The 24,307-nt window shown below is 39.7% G+C and overlaps 1 protein-coding gene across 1 annotated transcript in view; it reads left to right on the top strand.

Moving 5' to 3' along the window:
• SPOCK1 (SPARC (osteonectin), cwcv and kazal like domains proteoglycan 1) overlaps positions 1–24,307 on the top strand; it is a 419,844-nt gene that overhangs the window by 245,829 nt on the left and 149,708 nt on the right. Inside the window, 1 exon segment of the mRNA XM_067566726.1 lies at positions 846–960. Coding sequence (XP_067422827.1) covers positions 846–960 — 115 coding nt within the window.

The raw sequence follows: 24,307 nt of genomic DNA, 5'->3' as shown, positions 1-24,307 counted from the left end.
CATTTGTGGTCTCCAAAGAACCTTTCCAGATGAGCAGGGGTTTTAATCTCTGTGTCCTGGCCAAATGCCAATTTTGGTAATTACTTTCTGTCTTCAGTCCCCCTGCAGTTTCATTAGTTTTATTCATTCTTTCAAGACATACAGCTGTGTTCCGTTAAATAGTAGCCATCTTTCACTCCAAAGGTGACTACATTTAAGTAGTGGATAAAACAGTTATCATGTGCTCATGTGAACTCCTTGGGATCCTTTGGGAGGAAAGGTGCTGTATAAACATATGATGAGTTTATTATTATTTACTGCCCTTCAACGCAGGGTAACGTTTGTTAGAATCAACCTATAGTGTTTTTGTTGCCTTTAGAATTATAATGGGGGCAGGGAAAGATGAATGAATTCCTATTGCATAATGAATACTACATTATGTACGGTATATCAAAATGAGTTTAGTAATTGCTACATAGCTTCCAGTTATCACAAAATAACTTTAGAATATCATTTATTATGTTAGTTATGGGTGTATTTTACTACAGTTCAGACTTCTACATGAGATAAACAATGTATGATGGATTTTGTTATATGAGCTATTCTTCTTTAACAAGCACCTCTTATATTTATTTGAATGGCAAGATGGACTTGAATTACTGTTCTGCAATTAAAAACTTTAATCACTCAGTGTAAGCTTCCATTAAACTCCCCAGTCTAACAACTGTAAAGTGAAAAAACACGTATTCGTCATTTGTGGATGTATTTATTCCCACTAGTTGTATGTTCTTTATTTGGATTAGGAACGGTGAGAGAACTTCACTTAAACGTCTAATTTTGTTATTTTTACATTTGTTTTTTAATAGCCCTTGATCCCTCCAAAGATCCCTGTTTGAAGGTAAAGTGCAGCCCACATAAAGTGTGCGTCACTCACGACTATGAGACTGCTATTTGTGTAAGCCGGAAGCAGCTGGTGCACAGGTAAGGATGCACTGTCATTCCATTCTATTAAAGTTTCATGAACCACCAAAATTAAAAATCTCAAAAGCGAGCATTAAAAGAGATTCTTGATCCATTCTTTGAGAATTTAAATTACATTTGCTTTTGTTGCTGAGTGTAACTTTTCCATTTCTAGTAATAGAGGCTAGAGCAGGGTTGAAACTGTTCCAGAAAGATCAGATGTTTTGGAACACAGGGTACCCACAGGGTGAATTGTACACTGCAGCATACATACTACCTAGCTCTGGAAGAGGTTTTTCAGACATGGTGCATAAAAGCCTGAATTAATTAAATATGAAAACATTCCAGATGCTGTACACTTCTACAATACAAATAAATTAAGTAGAAACAATTAAAAACAGTAGCAAACAAAGGGAATTTCTGTTTTGGTTTTAATAAGCAAAAGCTGTGCTTATTAGTTGGAGATTTTGATGGTTCTAGGAAGAGTATTCCACAGATAAGTCACAAAATTACAGAAGGCTTCAGATCCTATTGCTGAATGATTAAATTAAGGCTGAATTAAATAGCAGGTACTTTACGAATTTAGGGATTTTCAGATGAAACTAAGGATTTCTTCACTGCGGTGTCAGCTGGAGTTCTCTACACTCCAGTTAACTTCTGAGTTAGCCTAACTGGAGTGAGAGTGGTTACACTGTAAAATAAAGCTGCAGCTGCACAGTGTTTGGAAGAGCAACACAGAATATTTGGATTAGCAGCACTGACTGTCAGAGTTCCCACTGCACTGCAGAATTCAACTTTTAACCCATACCCTCTGATGGCTTGCAAGCTACTGTTTAAAGCACCAGTTAACCTGAGCTAGAGATTTCTGAGTGTGGACTGGAGTCAAGTTAAGGGCTACACTTGATTTATATCTTGAGCTAACATTGCAGTGGAGACAAGACCTAAGGGGATTTAGGCCCCCAGATACCTTTGAGTATTGTGGGAGTTATGTGACTGGCTGCCCTGAAAATTCCACCCTGAAGGACAAGTTGTAATATACACTGAAAGATAATCAGAAAAATAAAACAGAGTAAAGAAAGTCTTGAACATCAGTAAAAGACATGAAAAATCAGTGGGACTTTACTACACACAGGTGTGAAAGCTTTAAGGTAGGATGAATATAATGTGATCTTGGATGACTTGTGGGATTGTTGGCTATCCCATTCTGACGCTGATGCTTCTGTGCCAAGATACATTTGCTTGCTCTGTCAAACTTACTTGTCATAATCAAGCTTCATTCACAAGGATTGCAAAATCCTTCTTACAAAGGGTTGGGATCAAGTTGGCAGGATAAAAGCAGTATAAGATGAAGATGACTGTCCAGAGATAAATTGGAGCAATGTCATACCTAAGCTTTTAATGTTGGTGGAAAGTGTCAATGCTATATTGCCAAATAGAGTTTTCAGGGGGTGCCTGGGTGTCTTAGTAAAAATCTGGTTAGAGGCATTCAATTTCATACAGTTATGTGACATCAAATATTTAATAAATACCAAATAATTATCAAGAGCTCTTAAGAATGGAAAAGATTTCTGTCTAGTCTTGCAGGGACAAATGCATGTTCAACTTTTCTCATGAGTAACCCTATTGAAATCAATGGCTACTTACATAAGTAACGTTCAAATCCTTCCTTTAAGAATATTTTGTCTAGTATATAACGGAACTCTGGTGGCAATACATGGCTCAGACAAGCAAAACAGTTTTCTCAACATATATTTTGCCTTATTATACAAAGCTAAGGTGGATAAAGTAGTATTTTTAACCTGCAGTTTGAAACATAAAATGAAGCTTGTAAGGATGTTAAGTGCATGGCTGTTTACAGTGTTTATGCTATCAGAAAGTTATATATGTTATGCAACTGCATGTTACACCTCCAAAGAAATTTAAAGCATTGCGTATAAATAAAGTACGTGTTGAGCAAAATAGTTCCTGGGCTATTTCCAATATTTGTTGTCTCAGAAGCAATCAGACTACTTGGTAAAAGTGGACCGGAAGGAACGGTACAAAGTGGAAGCTGCATGTCCCTTTTTTCCAGAAATCAGTCAAACTTTGTGATCTCCTGAGGATCCCTGTGCTGCCTGGAGCCGTTGCTGATAGACTTTCCGTAGCACTGTGGCTATGGTGACAGTTTTTAATTTTTTTCCCCACTTTACTCTGAAAACGTCTTCAAACATTTTTCAGGAAGTTTTGTAGTACTGTGAAAATTCCTAATGATGCACGGTATAGGCGCATGTGTCACAGAGGAGCTCTTACTTTCAAAATCTCCAGCTAGCTAATTTCCTCAGAGGGAAGAAATACCAGTGAAGAAAGTAGCCAGCCAAATTCTTCGCTGACTTAAATCTATTGACTTAATGGACGGTATTGGCCCTCAGTCTTCGTGTCTTGGGACTTCGTATTCTTTTTTCTGAAGTGCATGCTTTGTAAGCCGCTGCAGTAAGCTGATAAAATGTATAAAATTGACTTTGATGGAAGTACATTCATTTACTCAGGCTAAAGAGCTGGTCTTGAGACTTCTTACCTGCATCATAGTCATGCATAGTGTTTTACAAAGCACATAGATTAGATAAGTCTCTGCCCCTCGGAGTTGATCATCTAAATTGGGTAGGCCTGGTACAAACAAAGGCAGGGGGTGAGCAGACAGTCATAGCTGATCAGCGACTGAAGAATACCTAAAAGAGATGGGTTTGAAATTCTTCCTATGTGTTCCATAGGTACACTATTCATAATAGTGACTTGTGAAATCCTGTAGCTGGAGCAAAACCTTTTAAATTGGACAAGATCTATCAGGAAGATGCTTAATTGGTTTGAATATACAATAAACACAGTAAATATCTCTTGAAGAGATATTTACATGTCTATATATTGCATATTTGACATGACACTTTACATGATTTCAGGCTGCTCCTCTGCTTCTCTTGTGAGTGCAGCTCATAAGAAAGTTCTTCTGAGGCCTGGTTTACACTTACTTTCAAATTTGGCGGTAGTCGGCTGTGTAGTTTGCGTAACTCCCATCGACTTCATAACTCCTCTTCTACGCAGCATCTTCACTACACTGCACCACTTGAGGGGTGGTTTCAATGCATCGACTTCTGGATCGATTTAGTGGTTCTTCACCGACCGCTCAATCGATCCAGATAGATGCATGTGACGGCGGCGAATTTGCCGCTGTCAGTAAAGACATACCCTGAGACCTGGTCTACCCTAGAGAGTTTTGTCGACAAAAGGTGACTTTTGTCGACAAAACAATCCTGGTATACACACCGCAACCACCCTTTTGTCAACAAAACTGCCCTGTTTTGTCGACAAAATAAAACCACCTTGACAAAAGGCATAGGGCTTTTGTCTGCAGAGGTAGGGCAACAGTGTCAGTATAGACAGTATGGACACTGTGTCCCCTTAGAGCGGTGGAGGGGCTGTCATACTTGTCAATTTCCCTGCTCTACTGGGGCAGTGAAATTGACAAGGGGGGGTGGCTGGAGCCCGGCTCCGCAAGCTGCTGGGCTCCAGCTGCAGGTCATGGGCAGCTGCTGCCTGGCTGTGAGGCCGAGCTACCTTGGCTCCCAGCCAGGGCAAGCTGCGAATGGCTGTTGCCCCAGGACACCGGCAAGCTGCGGGTGGACTCGCAGTCAGTCGGCGCGACCCCGGGGCTTGCCGGCATCCCAGGTGCCAGCAGGACTACAGCCGCCCACACCCGAGCTCACAGCCAGACAGCTGCAGCCCCACTGGCAGCCCAGTTGGGGCCTGGCTGGGATCGGTAGTGCGGGGGGTGGGGGGCAGCTGCGAGCCTGTGGGCTCCCTACAGGAAGCTGAGAGATGGCTGTCTCAGCTCTCCCCACACTGCCCCTTCGGTGGGTGGAAACGGTCCTAGTGAGGACGCACTCCACCGATCCAGGAAGAGCAGTGTGGACATCAGCCCCCGGTGGCTGAAAGTCGACACATCTTATGTCGACAAATTTCTGGTAGTGTAGACATAGCCTCAGGGTTCGTCTTCACTGATGGCAGCAAATTCACCACCGTCAGACCCATCCGTCTGGATCGATTGAGTGGTCAGTGAAGACCCGCTCAATTGCTCCAGAAGTTGACGCGTTAAAGTGGCGCAGCACAGTGAAGACGCCACATAGAAGAGGAGTTACGAAAACCCGTCAACTGCCATCGAATTTGAAGGTAAGTGTAGAAACACAGAAGAGAAAAGAAATTGGCAAAGAAGTAGCAGACATGTTGACGTGACCACGATTTTGAAAATGCTTTACTGGACCTATATAATTTGCAATTTTTAGTTAGCTCATCATCCCAGAGTGGTATATACTCTGTATAGTACTTCTGTACCGAGTCTTCAAAGTCTAGCAGTTAGCTCAGTATGCTCTCCAGTAGTGCTGGTGCCATTGTTGCCAAGAAGAGAAGCCAGTACTAAGTGTCTCACTATTTTATTATTATTTTTTAATTTAAAATTTGGACAAGTTACCAGATGAAACATCCGTCCTTCTAAATCACAGGGTTAGTCTAACCAGGGAGGCATTTTTGACCACTATATTTCCTCACGAGTGAACTAATCTCTCTCTCTCTATAAAATATCTGTGGATGATACCACGAGAAAACCTTGATTTCTGGTTAGTTAGGACCCTTTGGCAAATAAAAGCTACCAGATGTGTAAAACTGCATATTTTGTACCACAGCTGATCCACATGCTAATTGTTTGGGTTGTATCTGAAAGGGAATTCAGGAAAGAGAGAGATTAAGAATAGCAAGAATGTCAGTAATCGGCCTGCTTTCAAGAACCGATGGTGAAGGTCAGAGTGTTGTATACACATCTTTGATCACAGCAAACCCACTGCTGTTTGAGCATTTTTGAAAGGTTACCCAGATAAGAAGTATGGGCTGTGTAACAGCCTTGTTGCAAGAGTTTTCTGTATTAGACAAACACCTTTTCCTTTTAATATGTGTTAAATGTGGAGCCCATATACCCTGACACTGTGACTTTAATCTCCTCTTTGTCTCTTTGCATGTCTGTGCCTTTCTGTTGCTTGCTTTCATGTTACACCAGTAGTGCTAAATGATAATGAGATATTGGCATGAATCCAAGCTCTCCTCTGTGGGTAATTTCTTCCTGTACTGAGCACCTGACTAGCAGCCTGACCAAGTTGAGGGAGTGTTTGTTTCTTATGCAGTCCCTTGTTTAACTTTGTGATTTACGCAGTGATGTGAGCAGTCTGTATTCTGTTGCGTTGTACCAGAGTCAAACCAGAGAGATGGTAATTAGCTGTGGATCTAGTAATAGCATCGTTTTTTTCCCCCCAATTAGCTTTATGCTGTGTTGTGGTTATTTTAAATTTTTAATTTCAATTCAGAAAATAGATCTTTTTGAAGGTGATATTTAGAAAACCTGTGTCCCACAGAGAACTGAAAAATAACATTTCTCAGCTGAGCACTCGAAGCGTTGGTGTATTTATCAGTGTATCACTGAGATAATCGTGCTTGCTTTACTATGCTTACTATTTTAATGGCTGTTCTCTACAAAGGCCAACCAGCAACTGTAGGACCAGAGGACTAAGACAAGTGACAGCATGGTGTATCTTTTTTCTTTGTCTTTCCTTTTCTCTGCTGAGAGTAGCCAGCCAGCTCGACTACTACTACTACTCATTTATTCTTCTTTCAAAAGACAGTGTCTGATTTTTCCAGTAAGTTAGAAACATTCTTTTCTTTCTGTTTATGATGAAACTGGGGAAGAGGCTTAGGAAAGGGAAACATGATCCCTTATTTATGAGTGAGGATACGATTCCGTCACGGAGGTCCCAGATTCCGTGATTTTCCGGGACCTATCTGATGACTTCTGGGGGAGGGCTGGAGCAGTGGTTATCCCCGTGGCTGCCAGAGCAGTGGCTGCTGGAACAGATGACCAGCAGCCAGCCCCACGGCCATGGAGCAGTGGCCCGCAGAGCTGCAGCTGGGGTTGGATCACCGGCAGCCGGCCCCGATCGCAGCAGCAGTGGTGGGGCTGGAGCAGCTGCAAGCCTCAACAGCACTCTGTTTGCCCCACCTTCCCCAGGGTATTTTTAGTAAAAGTCAGGGACAGGGCTTCTGTGAATTTTTGTTTCTTGCCCGCGGCCTGTGCCTGACTTTTACTAAAAATAGCAATGACGGAATCTTAACCTTATTTATGGGAGTTCTACCTCATTGCATCAGTCATAGATAGCCATTGGTCATGAGTTAAACCACTGGGTTATTGTGGGAAATATTGCCAAATTTTGCAAGAAGTTTGGAAAATCCACAGGAAAACATGTATTATTTATATTACTATTATTTAATATTAGCAAACAAAAAGTAACGTTTAGTGACCATTCAGGTTGCAGCAGGACACGCGCAGCCCATCCACCCAAAGTACAGGCTGTATTGGAGATGAAAAAAATCTGTGCGGAGTCCCAAAGTCATTTCTAGAACAACACGTTTCTGTAGTTCATAGTCCAAGAACTTTACCCAGGAGCGCTGGGCCTCCATACGTTAGTTTGTCACGGTGATAATGCTTACCATCTCACTTCACAATATTGATGTGCAGGTTAAATAGTTCATGTCTGTACAGCGCTTTGGAGATGTAAAGCTCTATAAACATGTAAAGTTGTTATTATTTATTACACCAGAGTTGCTCATGAATTGTGGGCCATATACGCTGGGTTGTTATTGTAGGGTTGCTTATGAGTGCTGAACGTTGACTTTTCTTATCTACCAGCATTTGCTTTAGAAGAAAGAGCATTGAAGTATTTGATAAAACCCACACACATAAAAACACAAATTGCACGGGCTTTTTTCAAACAAATATACAGTAAAATTTAAAGAATAGTCAAATGTTGGGCCTATCATACCTTGTGCTCTCTTGGAAAATTAATGTAATTTTCTCTGAATGAAAGCTCTAAATGTGAATAGAATATAGTAATGATATATTGTGTAGTTTGTAAACTATCTTACATTACTCTGTTATTACTATTATTCTTGCTAATATCTAATCACCCATGGTACATTATGCAGCTTAACTTTGTACAGAAAGCAAATGCAAGTGCCTACCTACATCCTTTTATGAGAGCCCTACCAAATCAAAAAGAGAGAGATCTTTGAGGTCAGAGCAGAGTACGTCACATGATATGTAAAATATCAAGACATCAGAGAAAAGTTGAAAGCTTTATAAAGTATTTTATTAGGGATGTCAAACAATTAAAAAAATTAATCGCAATTAATCGTGAGATTATAGAAAATAGACACAATTAATCAGTTTTAATTGCACTGTTAAAAAATAATACAATTCCAATTTAAATTTATTATAAATATTTTAGCTGTTTTTCTACATTTTTCAAATACTGATTTCAATTGCAACACTGAATACAAAGTATATGGTGCTCACTTTATTATTATTTATATACAAATATTTGCACTGTAAAAAAGATAAACAAAAGAAATAGTATTTTTCAATACACCTCATACAAGTACGGTAGTGCAGTGTCTTTATTGTGCACGTCCAACTTACAAATGTAGAATTATTTTTTTATATAACTGCACTCAAAAACTCATAAAACCCCACAAAAAACACAAACAGTGTAAAACTTTAGAGCCTACAAGTCCACTCAGTCCTACTTCTTGTTTAGCCAATCACTAAGATAAACAAGTTTGTTTACATTTACAATTTTCCACACTCCTGAGCAATATAGTGTAGGCCACACCTGAGAGAAAGGGGAAAAGAAACTGCAAAACCTGTTGAAAGGGAAGAGGGTTTGAAGTCAAGACTATCAGAAACTGAATGCCAGAATCCAAACAAGAGGCTATATGTGAAAGACTGGACTACCTCTAGGACAGAGGGCTCTCTGGGAAACTGTTCAGAGACTATAGGTAACTTGTATTAGAAAGGGAATTTAACTACTATAGAAGCTAAAAGCCTAAGGTTACATCTTTATTTTCTTTGTAACTTGTGTCTGCTTTTCCTTACTGCTTCATCTTTGAATCTGTGATTTTTCTAGTAAATATTTTTGTTTATTTTTATCCTAATCTGGTCTCTCTTGTCCAAACTGTGTGGCGTGTGTGCCCCAAAGTGAACTGAAAACTGGTGTAGCGCTGGTTTCACTCTTTTGGGGGTGATGAACCAGAGGGGAAAAGTCTGAGTGCCTGGTAGATAAGAACTCGGGAAGGACAGATTTGGGGAGACTCCGGACTTGAAGGGCTGTTGGGGTCACCCTGCAAGCAAATAACTAGGCTGGTGGACGTCAGCGTGAGATCTTGTGCTTGTGTGCAGCTGCTGGTGTCAGGGATCAGAACCAAAGCTGCACAGAATAAAGGCACCCATGGTTACTGGGCAAGTGGTGACTGAACCCTTTACTGCTCTGGGTAATCCCCAAAACATCACACCTACCCTTTGTCCATTCCTGTCTTTTAAACTGTAAATTCTTCAAGGTAAGGGACTAATAGTCCCTTTTTGTGTGGAAATCTGTGTATCATTTGTTTGGATCATGTGTGTTAAGAGCGTGAGCCAAACAAATGATAATAGTAAAAAGCTGGTATAAATGTCTCCTCAGCAACCCTCAGGAAAGGACCTGTCATCCAGGATAAGAGCAGTAAAAAAGAACATGCAGAGATTGATGATATTTAGATAGATAGATAGCTAATGAATCCTATGCCTGTATCCCTCAGCACATGGGGGACGAATTCAGATTGTACATGCATCATTAACTTTGTCAATTCTTGACTTCTGAATGTTTAATCGGCAACTTTAACATTCTTCTACTGCAGTTATTTGGATCATATCATTATTAATATTTAAAACAAGCATCATACCTGTTTTCAGTGTTTCGGTTTATAAGTTATCAAAATCAGGCTTTAGAGGCCACAAGAGTATAGTTGTAGAGGCTCTCCACTTCCGTGTCAGTGCCACCACTTTTGACCTTTGACTTTGTCATTTTTCATTTGTTATTATCTTTTAGCAGCTGGCTGACTTTTCCTGTGAATAGCCAACCTCCCATGGGAACCAGGATCTTCGGTCTTACTGTGCTTGCCATGCCTAAGGACATATATCCTAAATAAAAGATCGCAGTGTTTTCAGTATGTCAAAAATCTTAGCCATAGAATTTCTGCCAGCAACACTGTAGTAATATTTAATATGTGCTTCTGTATTTTTACCGTTTATCTGCATCTGAAATTTGTTGAGTAATCCATTCATTCAGAAATTATTATTTAATGTTTACAAATGACTCCCGCTGCTGTGTAAATTATTCCCTATTTATACAATAACCTACTTACTGGAGATTCTAGATTTATTGCTGCTTTTTTTTTGGTGTAGAGGCCCCAGGACATGAATGTGTTGAGTAGAAGTCTTTTTTTAGTGCTAATAAAAGGCATGTTTTTATAAGATTGGGATTGATGTTTACTGGAAAAGAGTTTTATTAAAGCCTTTCTTCAATTTCCAACATCCCACTGTATTGGTAAAAGCATTAAATGTTCACCCCTTTAGATAAACGGTTTTACAAATTCCTATTGCAGTGTGTATTATAAATTTAAACTGTTCTGTATGAAATTTGCAAATTAGCCCTTCAAAAATACTGCTTTTCATTTGGCACCGGTCAGTATATTTAATAATTTTTTCACAGTTGTGTATATGTCACACAATCTCAATGAGTATATAATTTTAAACCTGATCAGATAGAAATTGGTCTTTATCTTGTACAAAAATGTTATACTTTTTGTTTTGTTTCCAAAGATTCGTACAAGATTTATCCACAAGCCCTCTCAATATAGTCAATGGAAGGTATTGATATCTTTGGGCCAAATTCAGACGTAGAGTCAGAGTCACACTTCCATGTGCAGGGAAGTGCACCCTTCTGGACTTGAGGGACATCCTTTTCCACTTCATTCATGATAGTTTCCTTTTCCAGAGTTCTGCTGGGGAGAGCAGGTTTAAAATATGGTCCAGCAACAGAATCTGCCTACGAGAGGCACTGAATCAGTACTTCTCCCTGCCACCCTGGCCTTGCCCCTCCAGAACTACCAGTTTCGGGGTCCAGGTTCCTTACTGGAACAGAGATTTAAGGTATCTGGCACTGCTCCAGATAGATTTATCAGTGGCTCCCATGGCCAATAAACCTGGGGAGCCCCAGTGGCATGAATCTGGCTATCAGCAGAAGTTATAACTCCCTGGAAGACCATAGAGAATTTGCCTGGTCTAAAATTGTCTCCTTTGGAGTTATGTAGCTAAACCCAGTGGAACTCTTTTGAAAACTTGGGGTATTTTATGGAGCTGATGGTAAAAAGGGAACAAGTATTTTTTATTTGATGCAAGTTGTTATCAAGTTTAATTTTCAATCTGTTGCTTCCTACTGCTTTAATTTTTCAATTTCTATCCTTCTCTTTTTTCATTAATAAGCCGCCCCCGATTGCCTGCTTAGTGCTCTGCCAGAATTCATCAAGAGCTCAACCTACAGATTTTCAATTTAGTTATTTTATATCAGATGAATTTGACCAATGAACCATGAATGACATTATTTATGGACATCAGCCATAAAGTACAAGTCTGTTTCAAGCTCTGAACATATGAATTAATAATGCTGGTCTGAAATTAACCCCAAATATTTTGCTTCTTTAAATAAGTCCATTAATGTAGCACTGTTTCAATTATAAATTAACTATAAACATCTGAGTCTCCATTGTTAGCCTCGCAGGGGACTATGCATCAAATTTACAGTTCATACCTTCTTAGCTCCTGTATAATCTATCTAATTCCCACTGATGACTGACAGACTAATTGCAGATGACTCAATTGTGAAAACTAGCAAGTGAGAGAACAAAGTTTGGTGGAAATTTGCCATGCGCTAATGGTTTGGGTTCTACCTATCTGCCTTTCTCGCTGGGAGCCTCCGTGGAAGTCAAGGCCAGGTGCTCAAGCTAAGAGTCACAAGGCCAATCCTGAGAAGTACTGAGCATCTACAGCTGTCATTGAAACTTATGAGTTACAGTTGCTCAGCCCTGTCCTTCTCAAGATGTAGCTCCCTAGCTTCCATGGCCTGGAGGCATTCTAGTGAAGGGCCCTGGATTCTAGAATTCACATCTATCCATCGGAAAAGTCTGAGGTTTTACAACAGGGCCTATTCGTTAAACTATCTCATTTTTGCAGGCCTGAAGGTCAGAAGCCCATTGTGTTTTTTTGTTTGGGGTGGGGTATCGTGTTCTTCTCTCTCTTCTATAAATCCAGTAGTGTGTATTTTATTAAGGAGTGTATGTTTATTCTGAGATGCATAACTGAGAACATTTTAGTGCTCTTAAAATACATAAATTAATAATAAATGTACTGTAGTATATACTGTAATACTAATGAAGCTTAATTAACATGAAACTTTGCTACAGATCTATTAAATCTTTGCTGAATAGTGTGGTCAGACTGCTGGGGATCCTGGGGAGGACTATAAAGTTTGCAAATTAGTGACATGAGGCTTTGCAAGCATCCATTGTGCTTGAATTGTAAAGGATTTGTGTTCTCTTGTTTAACTGATAGATCATAAGTGATCCATCAGACATGATCTACAATGGTTACAACTTAAAAAGTCAGCATTTGCCAGCGGATACCACACAATTATTTGCTGTTGTAACTACTATAGGGAAAAAAAATGATACCTCATACATCACTTAAAATGTAACTGGTGGCTTTATAATGGCAACCACTGTAATTAGGTACAGTACTTAAAATATGATATTTTTTACCCTGATTTTCCCTTCGTTTTTAGATTTGTTCTTAGTCAATAGTGTTGGAAAAAAAAGATTCCAAATGAGGTTCGTTTACCCTGCACCAGATAAAAAAAGAGATCCACGCAGATAGTTGGGCAGTCTCCAAGCTTTATTTCTGCAGAGGTCAAACACTTCCCAGCAAGTGGTCAGTGTGAGACCCCGAAGGCATGCTCTTTTGCATATTTATACAAACAAGACAAAGAAATTACATATGCATAAGTTCTTGATGCTTATAGGTACATTCAAATTACTACTACTATTGCTATTGGCTTATACTTTTCTACTTCTACTAATTATAAAGGTATACATAACAGATAACATGTTAACAGAAGATTTCAACTTATCTATCAAAATTACCTGATCTATCTCTCAAGGCTGTGTAACTAATTAAAACCAGTTGGGGGTGTCTCCTTGCCTCTTCTAGGAAATCTTTCTCTGACCCTGGCACTAGATAAGCACTGTAAGGATAAAAGGAAAAAGGTGGGGTAGGTGATTTCAGCAGAGAACAGAACACTTAAAGAAACTAAAATGGAGTAACTGTGGTCAAGCAAACAATTATTTTCCTTCAATAGTAATTTCTGTACAGCCATTGAAGTCTGTGCCATTAATTTGACCATGGTGAATGCACAAATAGTGTCTTCTAGTGATCTTTTAGATTGACATGTAATTTGAGCAAGTTAAGGAAATCAAAAATAAGGCTTAGAATGGAAACCATCTTCCAACTTTAACGATTGTGTTCATATTGTTACTCTGTACTTTCTGTCATTTCAGTGGCAGAATGAACTCCATCCAGTATTGTGACTTTCCAATGTACAGACTGAAAGACAAGAAAAATCTGACTGATTTGTTCAGTGGCTCAGCTCCTTATGTTGATAGTATGACAAATTCGTGTTATGCTAGGAGCACACAAACTATTGATAGTATATAGCTGTCCCCAAAAGACGTTAATTACAAGTTTGGTTGATAAAGGTAATAATGTTGATGAAACAGATTTCACTAAGGTGTTTGACTTGGTGCCATGTGTCATTTTGATTTTTAAAAAAGAAAAGAACAATATAAAATTAACATGGCACCAATTAAACAGATTAAAAACTGGCTAACTGATAGGTCTCAAAATGGAATTGTAAATGGGGAATCGTCATCAAACTGGTAGGTTTCTAGTAGTGTACTGCAGGGATCTGTTCTGGACTCTGTGCTATTTAATGTTTTTATCAATGACCTGGAAGAAACATAAAATCATCACGGATAAAGTTTGCAGATGATCCAAAATATGGAGGAGGAGTGGTAAATAACGAAGAAGACAGGTCACTGATACAGTGCCATCTGGATTGGTTGGTAAACAGAGCACAAGCAAACAATGTGCATTTTGCAGCTACAGTATACAGCAAAGAATGTAGTCCATAGTTATAAGATGGGGGACTCTATCCTGGGGGAAAAAAGTGACTGAAAAAGATTTTGGAGGTGTGTTGGATAATCAGCTGAATAGAAGCTCCCAGTGCAAAGCTGTGGCAAACAGAGCGAATACGATGCTTGGATACATAAACAGGGGAATCTCGAGTAGGAGTAGAGAGGTTATTTTACCTTAATGTTTGGCACTGGTGCGAACACTGCAGGAATCCTGTGTCCAGTTCTGATGTCCTCAGTTCAAGAAGGATGTTGAGGGTTCGGTGAGGAGCCCACGAGGATGATTAAAGGATTAGAAAACATGCCTTGTATAGTGATAGACTCAAGGAGCTCAATCTACTTCGTTTAACAAAGAAAAGGTTACAGGGTGTCTTGATTACAGTCTATAGGTATCTACATGGAGAACAAATATTTGATAAGGGGCTCTTTAATCTAGCACAGAAAGATATAATACAATCCAGTGGCTGGAAGTTGAAGCTAAACAAATTCAGACTGGAAAGAAGGAATGTATTTTTAACCATTGGAATAATTTACTAAGGGTTGTGGTAGATTTTCCGTCACTAACACTTTTAAAATCAAGCTTATATGATTTTTCTAAAAGATCCGCTCTAGGAATTATTTTGGGGAAGGTCTATAGCCTGTGTTATACAGGAGGTCAGACTAGAGGATCACAAGAGTCCCTTCTGGCCTTGAAATCTATCAATCTGTGAATGTTCAATTATGAATTTGTAAGTAGAGAAAAAAACACATTCTGTTTTTTCATGACCATCTCAAAACACTGACTATGCCAGTGTTTTTGGGAAAGTAGGAAAGTTGTTATGTATCTTGGAGATATTCTCTGCTGCTTTCATTATATGAAATTGAAATTGCCTTGCTGTTTTCATTGTTTTAGTTTGTTTTAAAGCACTTGAGGCTGTTAAAGCCATGTGTAATTTTATATTGACACTACCTGATCAAAAAGAGAAATATACCAGTGGCTGCAGCATTACTGTGCAGTAGATTGGAATCCCAATTATTTCTGACCATATAGAATATTTTATGTTCTGTTTATTTTAGAAATTGATATTTATGTTTGTGTTACTCATACACTGGCGCACAAGATAATAATCTTCTCTTTAGATCTCTCTCATTCTTTACTGGAGTACTGTAATATGGAGTGATGGTAGTCTCCAGACAGTTATGACTGGAACTGTGATAGCTTTCCATTAAAAACCTACTGTTGACCCAGACTGAACCAATCTTCTATACATTTCTGGTGGATGGTCATCTGCCAGAGAGGAGTATTTTTTTGAAAATTTTGGAGATGGCATTTGAAAAGTCAGAGTTATTGCGCTTTTGTAAAATTGATCAAAAGAAACTGGCACATTATACTTAACAGCACTGCTCAGTAGGTTCTTTGCAACTTAAGTTTTGACATGCTAAACTGGGAGTTAGTTTAAGGCTCCCAGTTCTGTTTTAAAGTAGTATTTATGCTGTAATTGCAGGTGGATGGAAAGGGAGAATGACTTAAAGGGCTGGAGAAAATGTGACTATTTTAAATGGCCTCTGCCTGCTTTCTGCCCTTTAGGCAGCAATTTATGCACCTCCAGTTACTTTGAACTCAAAAGGTTTTGTGAATTTCAAGAGATAATTTGGCCCACTCTCTGTTATTAAACTGACTTGGGAAATATTATTTCCACTTTTTTTTTTTTAAATAGAAAGTGAGCAGAAAATTGACATTTGGCTACAAAGCTTTGCTCAAAAGGCAGAGCTAATGGGGAATAAGAAAAAAAGGTCTGAATAGCCTAGAAGGCAAAAACAGGTTAGAAACAATTAATTGGACAAATACAGTCACAGAGGGGCATTACCTTTACCCTATAATTTCTCCTGGCCTTCTCCAGTGGCTTTCGTTTCACAATAAAAGGATATGTTGCACAAAGCTAAAAAGGTGTGATTTTAAGAGGACTGACACTCCAACAGCAGTAAGCCATGTCAGGGTATGCATTAGTTTGCTGGTGAACTTCTTTAATGGCTGCCTGCCTTATGTCTCACAAACCACCCATGGCGTGCACCAATAGCCTACTAATGCATACTCTGTTATGGCTTATTGCTATACTGCATTGTATGCAGATACTAAAAAGAATATTAAATTTTTATTACCCAGAATCATACTTTATAATGTTTAGCATGAAAGCATAATAGCTTTGTTCCTGTAACCCTGTCACAGCTGTATTACCATAATAGCTATATGAAAATGTTAATACATTATGTATCTAGAATGACAGCTAGGAATGGTGTCTTGTTAATTTACCTGATCTCCATCTTCCAGGTTTTGATTCTTACTCTTCATGTCTTCTTTCATGAAACAAAACAAAAATTCCTAATTCATTAACTATCAGCAGTTTAGCATCAACTACAGAGGACTAATTAGCTTTGGTAGTAAAGCAGAAGGTAAAGTCTTTGGTTTATTTTCTCTCCCCTCACCCCTCCCCCGCCACACACACCCACTTTTATTTTCCCCAATGTGGCAAGAAGTTGAGATACTGTCGATACTTACAGATGTAGGAAATACCAATGCCTCCTCAGACTCATGCTTCTAGTCTAGTAGCTTATCTTTGACCTGGCCGGACCCAAATGCATCAGAGAAAGATGCATGAAGCACCATATTTTCTATATCCCATTCCTTGTGCATCCTAACACTTTAGTTGTTATTTTTCTTGGCGCATGGAACAGAGAGGTTTTTTGCCTGAGTGATTACAATTAGTTAAGATGTATGATAGTTCAAATTAGTCTTTCCAGTGTGCATTACCTTACATTTGTCAATACTGAATTCTTTTCTGCTATTGCACTGCCCATTCACCTACCTTTAAGTCCTTCCGAAACGTCTCTAGTGTTGACTTACCTAGTTTAGCTGAAAAAAGTGGGTCTGTGCTAGGTTATTCTCCAACACCCCTTCCACCCTCAGGGTTTGAATTTAATTATATTGTAGTCACTCTTACTTAGTGTCTCATTTATAGTTAAACACAGGAGATGGAGGAATTTGTGCACAAGATTTCCTTTTTAAACAAAATTTTAACTTAGTAAAAGGTGACACTCGAGTCTGGATCTGTGTAAAGCAAGGTTACTGTTCCTTTTGTATTTCACTAAAGTTGGGCTGGTTGGCTCTGGGGGTTTGGTTCAGGCTGACATTACAGTTTTTTGCCTGATTGTGCATCAAAAGCCTAAATCAACCCAGCTTCACAATACTTTCACAGGCTGATCTTCATGTTTGTGAGGAAACCCAAAATGAAACAGTACATTTCCTAATGAGTTTTGCCAAGCTCTCGATTTCACACTACTGGTGTGTTCGTGCCGAATTTTAGAACTTGTCTTCTTCTCACTGAAATAGATGGGAACTTTGCCACTGACTTCATAGGAGCATTAACCAAGACTAGATAGATAATGTGTGTGTGCTTATAGTCTTGTCAGAAAATACAAATGTGAAATAATGGTGTGCCCAAAATTCAGTGCTTTGATCCGTATATACATACGTGGCATGCTTGATCCATGTTGATCCGTGTATAGCATGCGCAGTATGCCTTTTTCTTTAGAAGGAAAAAAGGAAGTTCTGTTGGAGACAGGGGATGAATCCAGAGCACAATTGTGTCAGAATATGGTGCAGCCTACGAGCTACTACATTATAACCCTTACTCACATGACTAGACTTAGTATTACTTAATTTCATAGATGTAGCTAGACAGGAAGTAATAGGAAAGACGGATGGACGCGCGGTAGAAGTGTTACACTGGAGGACATGAGATGTTGATCAGAGAGGAAATCCTATAATAGGGAGATAGCAATGCCAAAGGAAGACAAGGTTCAAAGACTAACCATCTTCATGAGTGGGAGAGTTGATTCAGGATTAAGCCAAATGAGGTGATGGCTATGAAGCAGTGGGAGGTTACATGGCTGGCTGGACATTGCTGTGAGCTGGATTTACCAAGGACAAAGGTAGGAGATTGAGAGGTAAAACAGGGAGGGGAGGAGAGAGAGAGAGCGGTGTCAAAGTCAGAGAGAATGGCAGAAGGCAAGGAATCAGGGATGCAGGAGATAATGGCAACAAGGAAGAAGAAGGGGAAATAATCTGATGGGCTGAAATTCAAAGGAGGGACGGGTTGGTTTGGAAATTGGGGAGGAGCCCGACTCTGCCAGGGTTCTCTTCTTCTGTATTAGAGCATTGTCTGGTTTTTATTTGTTTATTTACTTTACTTAAATCATCTGGGTTACTCAATGTACAAGAAGTGTTTTTTTATTTTTATATATATATATACAAATCCTGTCATTTTCTTAGGTTATGTTATACCATATCTAAATATATCACTGGTTGAGTCCCACTCCTTTTTCACAAAATTAAAACATGCCATTGTAGAAGCTGCTATAAAATGCTGACACTTTCAAAAGTGTAAATATATGGCGTTATTGCATTTTAATGGCAGTTTGAGCCTCCATAGTTAGGGTGACATCTGGAGCAACATATTTGAAGAATACGGAAAGGATGGTGCATAATGTAGGATTTGCCAGATTTCATGATTCAGGGTCACATAAAAAGATTTTAATAGGTTGGTAGAAATATATCAGGAAATTTCTTTCCTGTGATTTGGGCGTCAGTGCATAGACAATTACTGGGATGTTTGGGGCTGATGTTAAAAATAATATTCATATTCATGTTTACCTAAATATGTGTGTTCACCACTCACTGTCTCTAGACTGGATAATGTGGATTCACTCAGGGCCACGAGTTAATGTGATTTTGGAAATTTCACCTGTTGGTTTGGGACTTTTTCTCAAGGCTCTAGTCACCCTTCATTAAGAAACAGCCTGACAAGGAATGATTAATGGTCTTGAGCTCTCAGAACTGAGAATGGCATAGACATTAACGGCTCAACGCTAGTATCACTGAATAAGTTGAGAAGTCCTGTCTGACACTCAGGCACTCACGTCTACACTGCAATCGGCGGAGGACGGTGGGAGCATGTGTGTGATTGCGGCCTGTGTAGATATACCTGGATTAGCTTGTGTAGCAATAGCTGTGAAGCTGCAGCGGCACAAACCTTTCCAGGCTAGTGCGCACTGATCTTCCTGCTACTATAGCTTCACTGCTATCGGTACGTGTGCTGTCTAGATTCAGGCTAGCAGGGGAAAGTCTACCTGAGATGCAGTTACATCCCCTGCGTGCAGTGCGGACATCCCCTAAATCAACGGTGCTCAATAAGCAACAGGAGCATTAGGCCGTTGTGATGCTCAAAAGAATGAGATTTTAAACTTGCTCCACTCCTTATAAAATGTACAGTGAATATGGTCATCATGAGTTGTTAACATCCATTTTATCCTGGTGTGGAAAACTGATTTCAGATTTTGTTCAAACTTACCCTTAATGTCTGATTTTTGACTGCACTCTGAGGGGAAGGAGGTGAAAACTGGGATTTTTTTCTTCACACTGTTCTTTGACCAGACTGGATAATAAATAGTCTCTTTCCGTACAGAAATCTTACATGAATTCTTGGGCAATCGACACTAATTGTACCAAATCCCCTACAGTTTAATCTGGTGTAGCCTTCTTTAGAATTTAATAAACCTCCCTCTTAATAAAAGCTGTCAGAAGGGGTGATCATTTTGCTCGCACAGCTTGTAACTAATTGTTTGTGCCACAGTGGGGCGTGTGTGTGTCTGCGTGCGCACATGTATGCCAGAAGTACTGTGCAGTAATTTTAGAAAAGAAACATTTGGTTTAGTGCCTTAAGGGCAATGAATTATTATCGTTTTATTAAAAAAAATGCATTTACTTTCTAGTCACTAGCAGCAATATGTCAGTTTCTGTGAAGATTTCATATTATTTGCCTTAGGAAGAGCAAAATCAACATAATGAAGCAGAACACAGTTGAGTTGAATGTCTAAGGATGCTTCCCTTCCTTCTCCCTCCCTTCCCCCCCGCCCCCGGTGGTTGCAAAGTGACTAAAGCTTTCTGAGCACCCACACTGCTTATGGATTTAGTTCTATAAAGTACACAAGTAAGAAATGTGTTGTCTGTTATCAATCATTGTTTATTCCATCAATGGAGTTAGTTCAGCTAAAACCATTATTGTGAAATTAAAATAAGTGAAGGAGATGTAGACCTAGCTGCGTGTCAGCTGCACATTACTGGCATTTCAGACTATTCATCTCACCCAATGGCTTCATGTAAATATGGATATTATTGGGAGAGGATTGAGCTTTGTGGGGTTCTCCAGGGAAGAACTTTGATGCTGGAGAAACAGTTGCCCATGATGACCTGGGTTTGTTCTGAGAAAGACCAGAGCTTTTCAGGCCATTCGCTTCTGCCACTTCTTGGAGGCAAGGCCAGAGCATTTGAGCACCGGTGGTATTCATTAGAATGCTGCAGAGAAATCCACCAGAATTTATGAACTATGAATAAGCTGGTGCCTTCCCCTTTGGCACAGCTCCGAAGCCACACCAGGCATAGATTCAGAGCTCTTAACCGTAATGTAAAAGCCATGTCAGAGCTTTTCAGTTTCATTGCTCTATTGCTTAACACTTTCAGGTGGCAGCTGCAACCTCCTTCAGGCCTGCCCTTGGTTCTTTGCTTCTGCTAGCTCTGCTCCCTTGCCTGTGTGAGCAGTTTGGATAGGGAAGATCTCTCTTAGGCTTTCTGATGTTCTGAGCTATGAAGAGTCTATCTTTCATTAGCTCCTGTCCTCTCCTTTTAAGATGAAGAGGTGTAGGAAATCCACTGAGTAATTCTGTCTGGAGAAATAACAGAAAAGCTTACTGTTGTGGCAAGAGAAGAACAAGATGGTGGCAGGCAAGCTGAGAAGCTGGAAGATGGTAGGGAAATGGCTATTTCTGCATTTTAGCAGAGATTCATATGTCATCTTGCCAAAGAGGTGAATTATACAGCCACTTGCAAAGCCACTTAACCCCATTATACATGGGGCACAGCTGGCAACAATCAGCATTCCTCCTCACTCAGCTGGAGGGATGGAAAGCGGCAGCTCAGCGTACAGTCTCGAGTGGAACCACTGTTCAAGTCCTCAAAAGATCTTACAACGTCTTCCAACAAAGAGAGGCAGACCTGATCTGCCTGATACTCTAATACTAAAACAGCAAATGCAGTTGCCTTCCCCTTTTTTCTTTTGACATTTGGGGGGAAATATAGGCTACCATTTTACATCACAAAGAACTACTAAAGACAAACACCAAAAATGTACTGAGTTTACTTTGCGGTTCACCACTGAGCATATTATGCCAAGGTACTGCAGCTTATACAATATGCAAAATCCAGTGTTCTGAAGTGTCCTGATGACTACTCCAAACTGAGGAGTTAGAGAGAGGATTTCAGTTTTAATTATAAATTTCCTGCCATCTCTCTGCCTCCTGAAATTTCAGACTTAGTGTTATTTTTACATAGTTTTGTGTCTGAGATTCTCTTTTATGTTAGTATAAAAATAACGATGAAAAGGAAAACAATTCTCTTATGAAAATGTATGAGAGCTGGGAGCAGTAAGGAGCTCTGTTGTTTATTCAATAGACCATAATGGCTTTCAAATACCAGGTGTTTTTTGGCCTTTGTACTTTGCATTCCTGCCGACATCATTGCTTTGTGCTTCTTGCCCCCTTTAAGGAAGTCAGTGCAGTCCTCAAGGGCTCCCCAAAGTACCTTAGCCCCTTCTGTATTCTTTGATCTTCTTTCTTTAACACCTGTTAGTGGAAATTATAGTAAACTCAATTAGACTCCTTCATCTTGTAGAACAAGTAATCTTGAGACCCAGCAGGCCAATAGACCCATTGCTCTATTCTAAAAGCTAGTTGCTAACTGGAACGAGTAGAACCCACATGAGAATTTTCAATGGAATTTCCATGAGGGATGTGGTGGTCTTCTCTAAGCAAATACATTGCAACCCCCACATTTCCAGTATTCCCTATTTCTAGATGTCACAGTCCATCATTTATCAGGCACACTCTCTTCCATCTTCTGGCTGCTGGGAATTCGAGAGGCTTCTTCTTTCTGCTTTCTCTCCCTCTTTCTTTTGGCTTCTGGGAAATAAAGGCTCTCTACTTTTCCTCTGCCCTTGAGGAAGTAGGAGCACCTTCTGTCTACCAGTAATGGGGTGATTCCTGTGCGATGTGCTGGGTAGTAACATGAGAGGACTACATGCTTATATAACTAGCTTGGCTCTTTATTAAGACAGTTTACAGAGATCCTGCCACTTCTACTAGCACTGCAGCCATTCACTCATGTCAACTGACTTCCTGGTGCATCCTCCAAGCTCTTCCTTCCAAGTTCCATACAGGTTGCTACAGATACAGACACATGGACTCTCCCTTCCTGGCCACACCATGTTGGATTCAAATAACTTCTCCTCTGCCCTTCCTGTACTTCTTGACCTCCAAGTCCATTTGCTTAGTATATCCCTGTTGCCCAGTTAACCTGGAAACGGTCTCTCGATTGGCACTCCATATACTGGAACAAATTAGTCCCTTTGGCATTGTATTGAAGCACAGAAAGAGTAACTGGAATGCACATCAGTGCTCATCTCCATCAAGACATTCAATGTGGGAGCCGGGTATGAGCTCCATCAGCACAGTGTACGAATGTGCATCTTCACACATACTTGATACTGAACACAGACAGTACTGAACATAGTGGCCATTATTCTGGATGGCTCTGTATGGGAGTAGATATGCCTGCAGAAACCGAAAGCCATCAGCAGGCTCAGTACACTCAGATAATGCCGTCATTTCCCTTAATGAAATCACAGAAATTCCCAAAGAAAGCTAGTGTGCATCCAAATTCAATGGGTAGTGGTAAAATGCCAAGACATATCTGCACATTATTATTCTTTGTTATGAGAATATAAAATCCAGGGGAGAAGTTACTACTTGGTCTGTAGTCATTTTACAATTATTGCAGTAAATGAAGAAATTTGTGTCTAATTCAAAGGCACGATATCCTTTTTGTCAACATAATACAAGGAGACTATTTTCTTCATGCAACAGAAATATGATGGAGTGATTCTGGTGGCTGCCCAAGGTATATTCTGCCCTCATAAAAATTTTAAAAGATTGTAGAAATGAGTCAACTCTTAGCTCAAGTAAATGTACAACAAAAGTGATATAAAGAGAGAACACCGCTTTGGCATTTATACTGCCAAGTTCCAAATCAATCAATCTCTTACTCAAAAACCTGGGAAGCCACTTACACCGAGGAAAGACAGAAGCACACCAAGGACTGCTGGATGTATTCTTATAATGATTTGCTTTCTTTCTTGGAGACAAGAGCACCATGTGGACAACAAACAGAGAAGGTACAGACACTAGATTTAAAACTTGTTCCCCTTTTTAAAATGAATTGTTTCACATGCAGTAAAATATTGAAGTTTGTTTTAACTTTCAAAATTTTTTCTACCTTCTCAGTAAAGGTAAATAATTGGAGCCGCTTTTTTGCACACCTAATTTTTTTTTTAACACACGTTGATTCATCAGTAACATTCAGCTCCTGTTTGATATAAGGGTCACATATGTTAAGATGAAGCCTAGGAGATTTTTGGAGAGAGGGGGACGATAGGGTGTATCTTATCCTTAGTGCGGAAGGATGGTCTATTGGCTAGGGTGTTAGCCTGAGGCACTCAAATTCAATTTACTGTTCTGCCACAGACTTCCTGTGCGAATTTGAGCAAGTCACTTAGGTAAACATTTTGAAAAGTATCAATGTAACTTAGGTTCCTTAGTCCCATTTTCAGAAGAGAATCAGCGTATGTCTATATTGCAATTAAAACACCCATGGCTGCCCCATGTCAGCTGACTGGTTAACAGCAGTGTAGGTGTGTTCAGGCTCAGGTTGGACTCTGGATTCTGGGAGACTCCTTCCTTGATCCTAACCCTGAACATCTCCACCGCAATTGAACAGCCGCTTAGTTGTCTCTTTGATAGAAAATATTCATTTTTCTGAAAATGGGACTAGTGAAATATGAATGTACTTACACAGTAATTGTGCTCTTTCTCTGTCTCTCTTGTAGGGTATTTGAACAGTTTGATCATTATTTTCTGTTCCTTCTGAATGACTGTGGTGTTGTAATGACAATCCAGAAGACAGAGATCCTTTCTTCATCCACAGAATATGAATGACATTGGCAGTGCCATGGCAGGATTTCCCTGCCAAAGTGCCTTG

Source organism: Emydura macquarii, unplaced genomic scaffold (genome assembly GCF_026122565.2).
Source record: "Emydura macquarii macquarii isolate MOO-44397 ecotype Brisbane River unplaced genomic scaffold, CSIRO-AGI_Emac_v2 contig_2768, whole genome shotgun sequence".
NCBI lineage: Eukaryota > Metazoa > Chordata > Testudines > Chelidae > Emydura > Emydura macquarii.
This window is presented reverse-complemented; position numbering and strand designations above follow the sequence as displayed.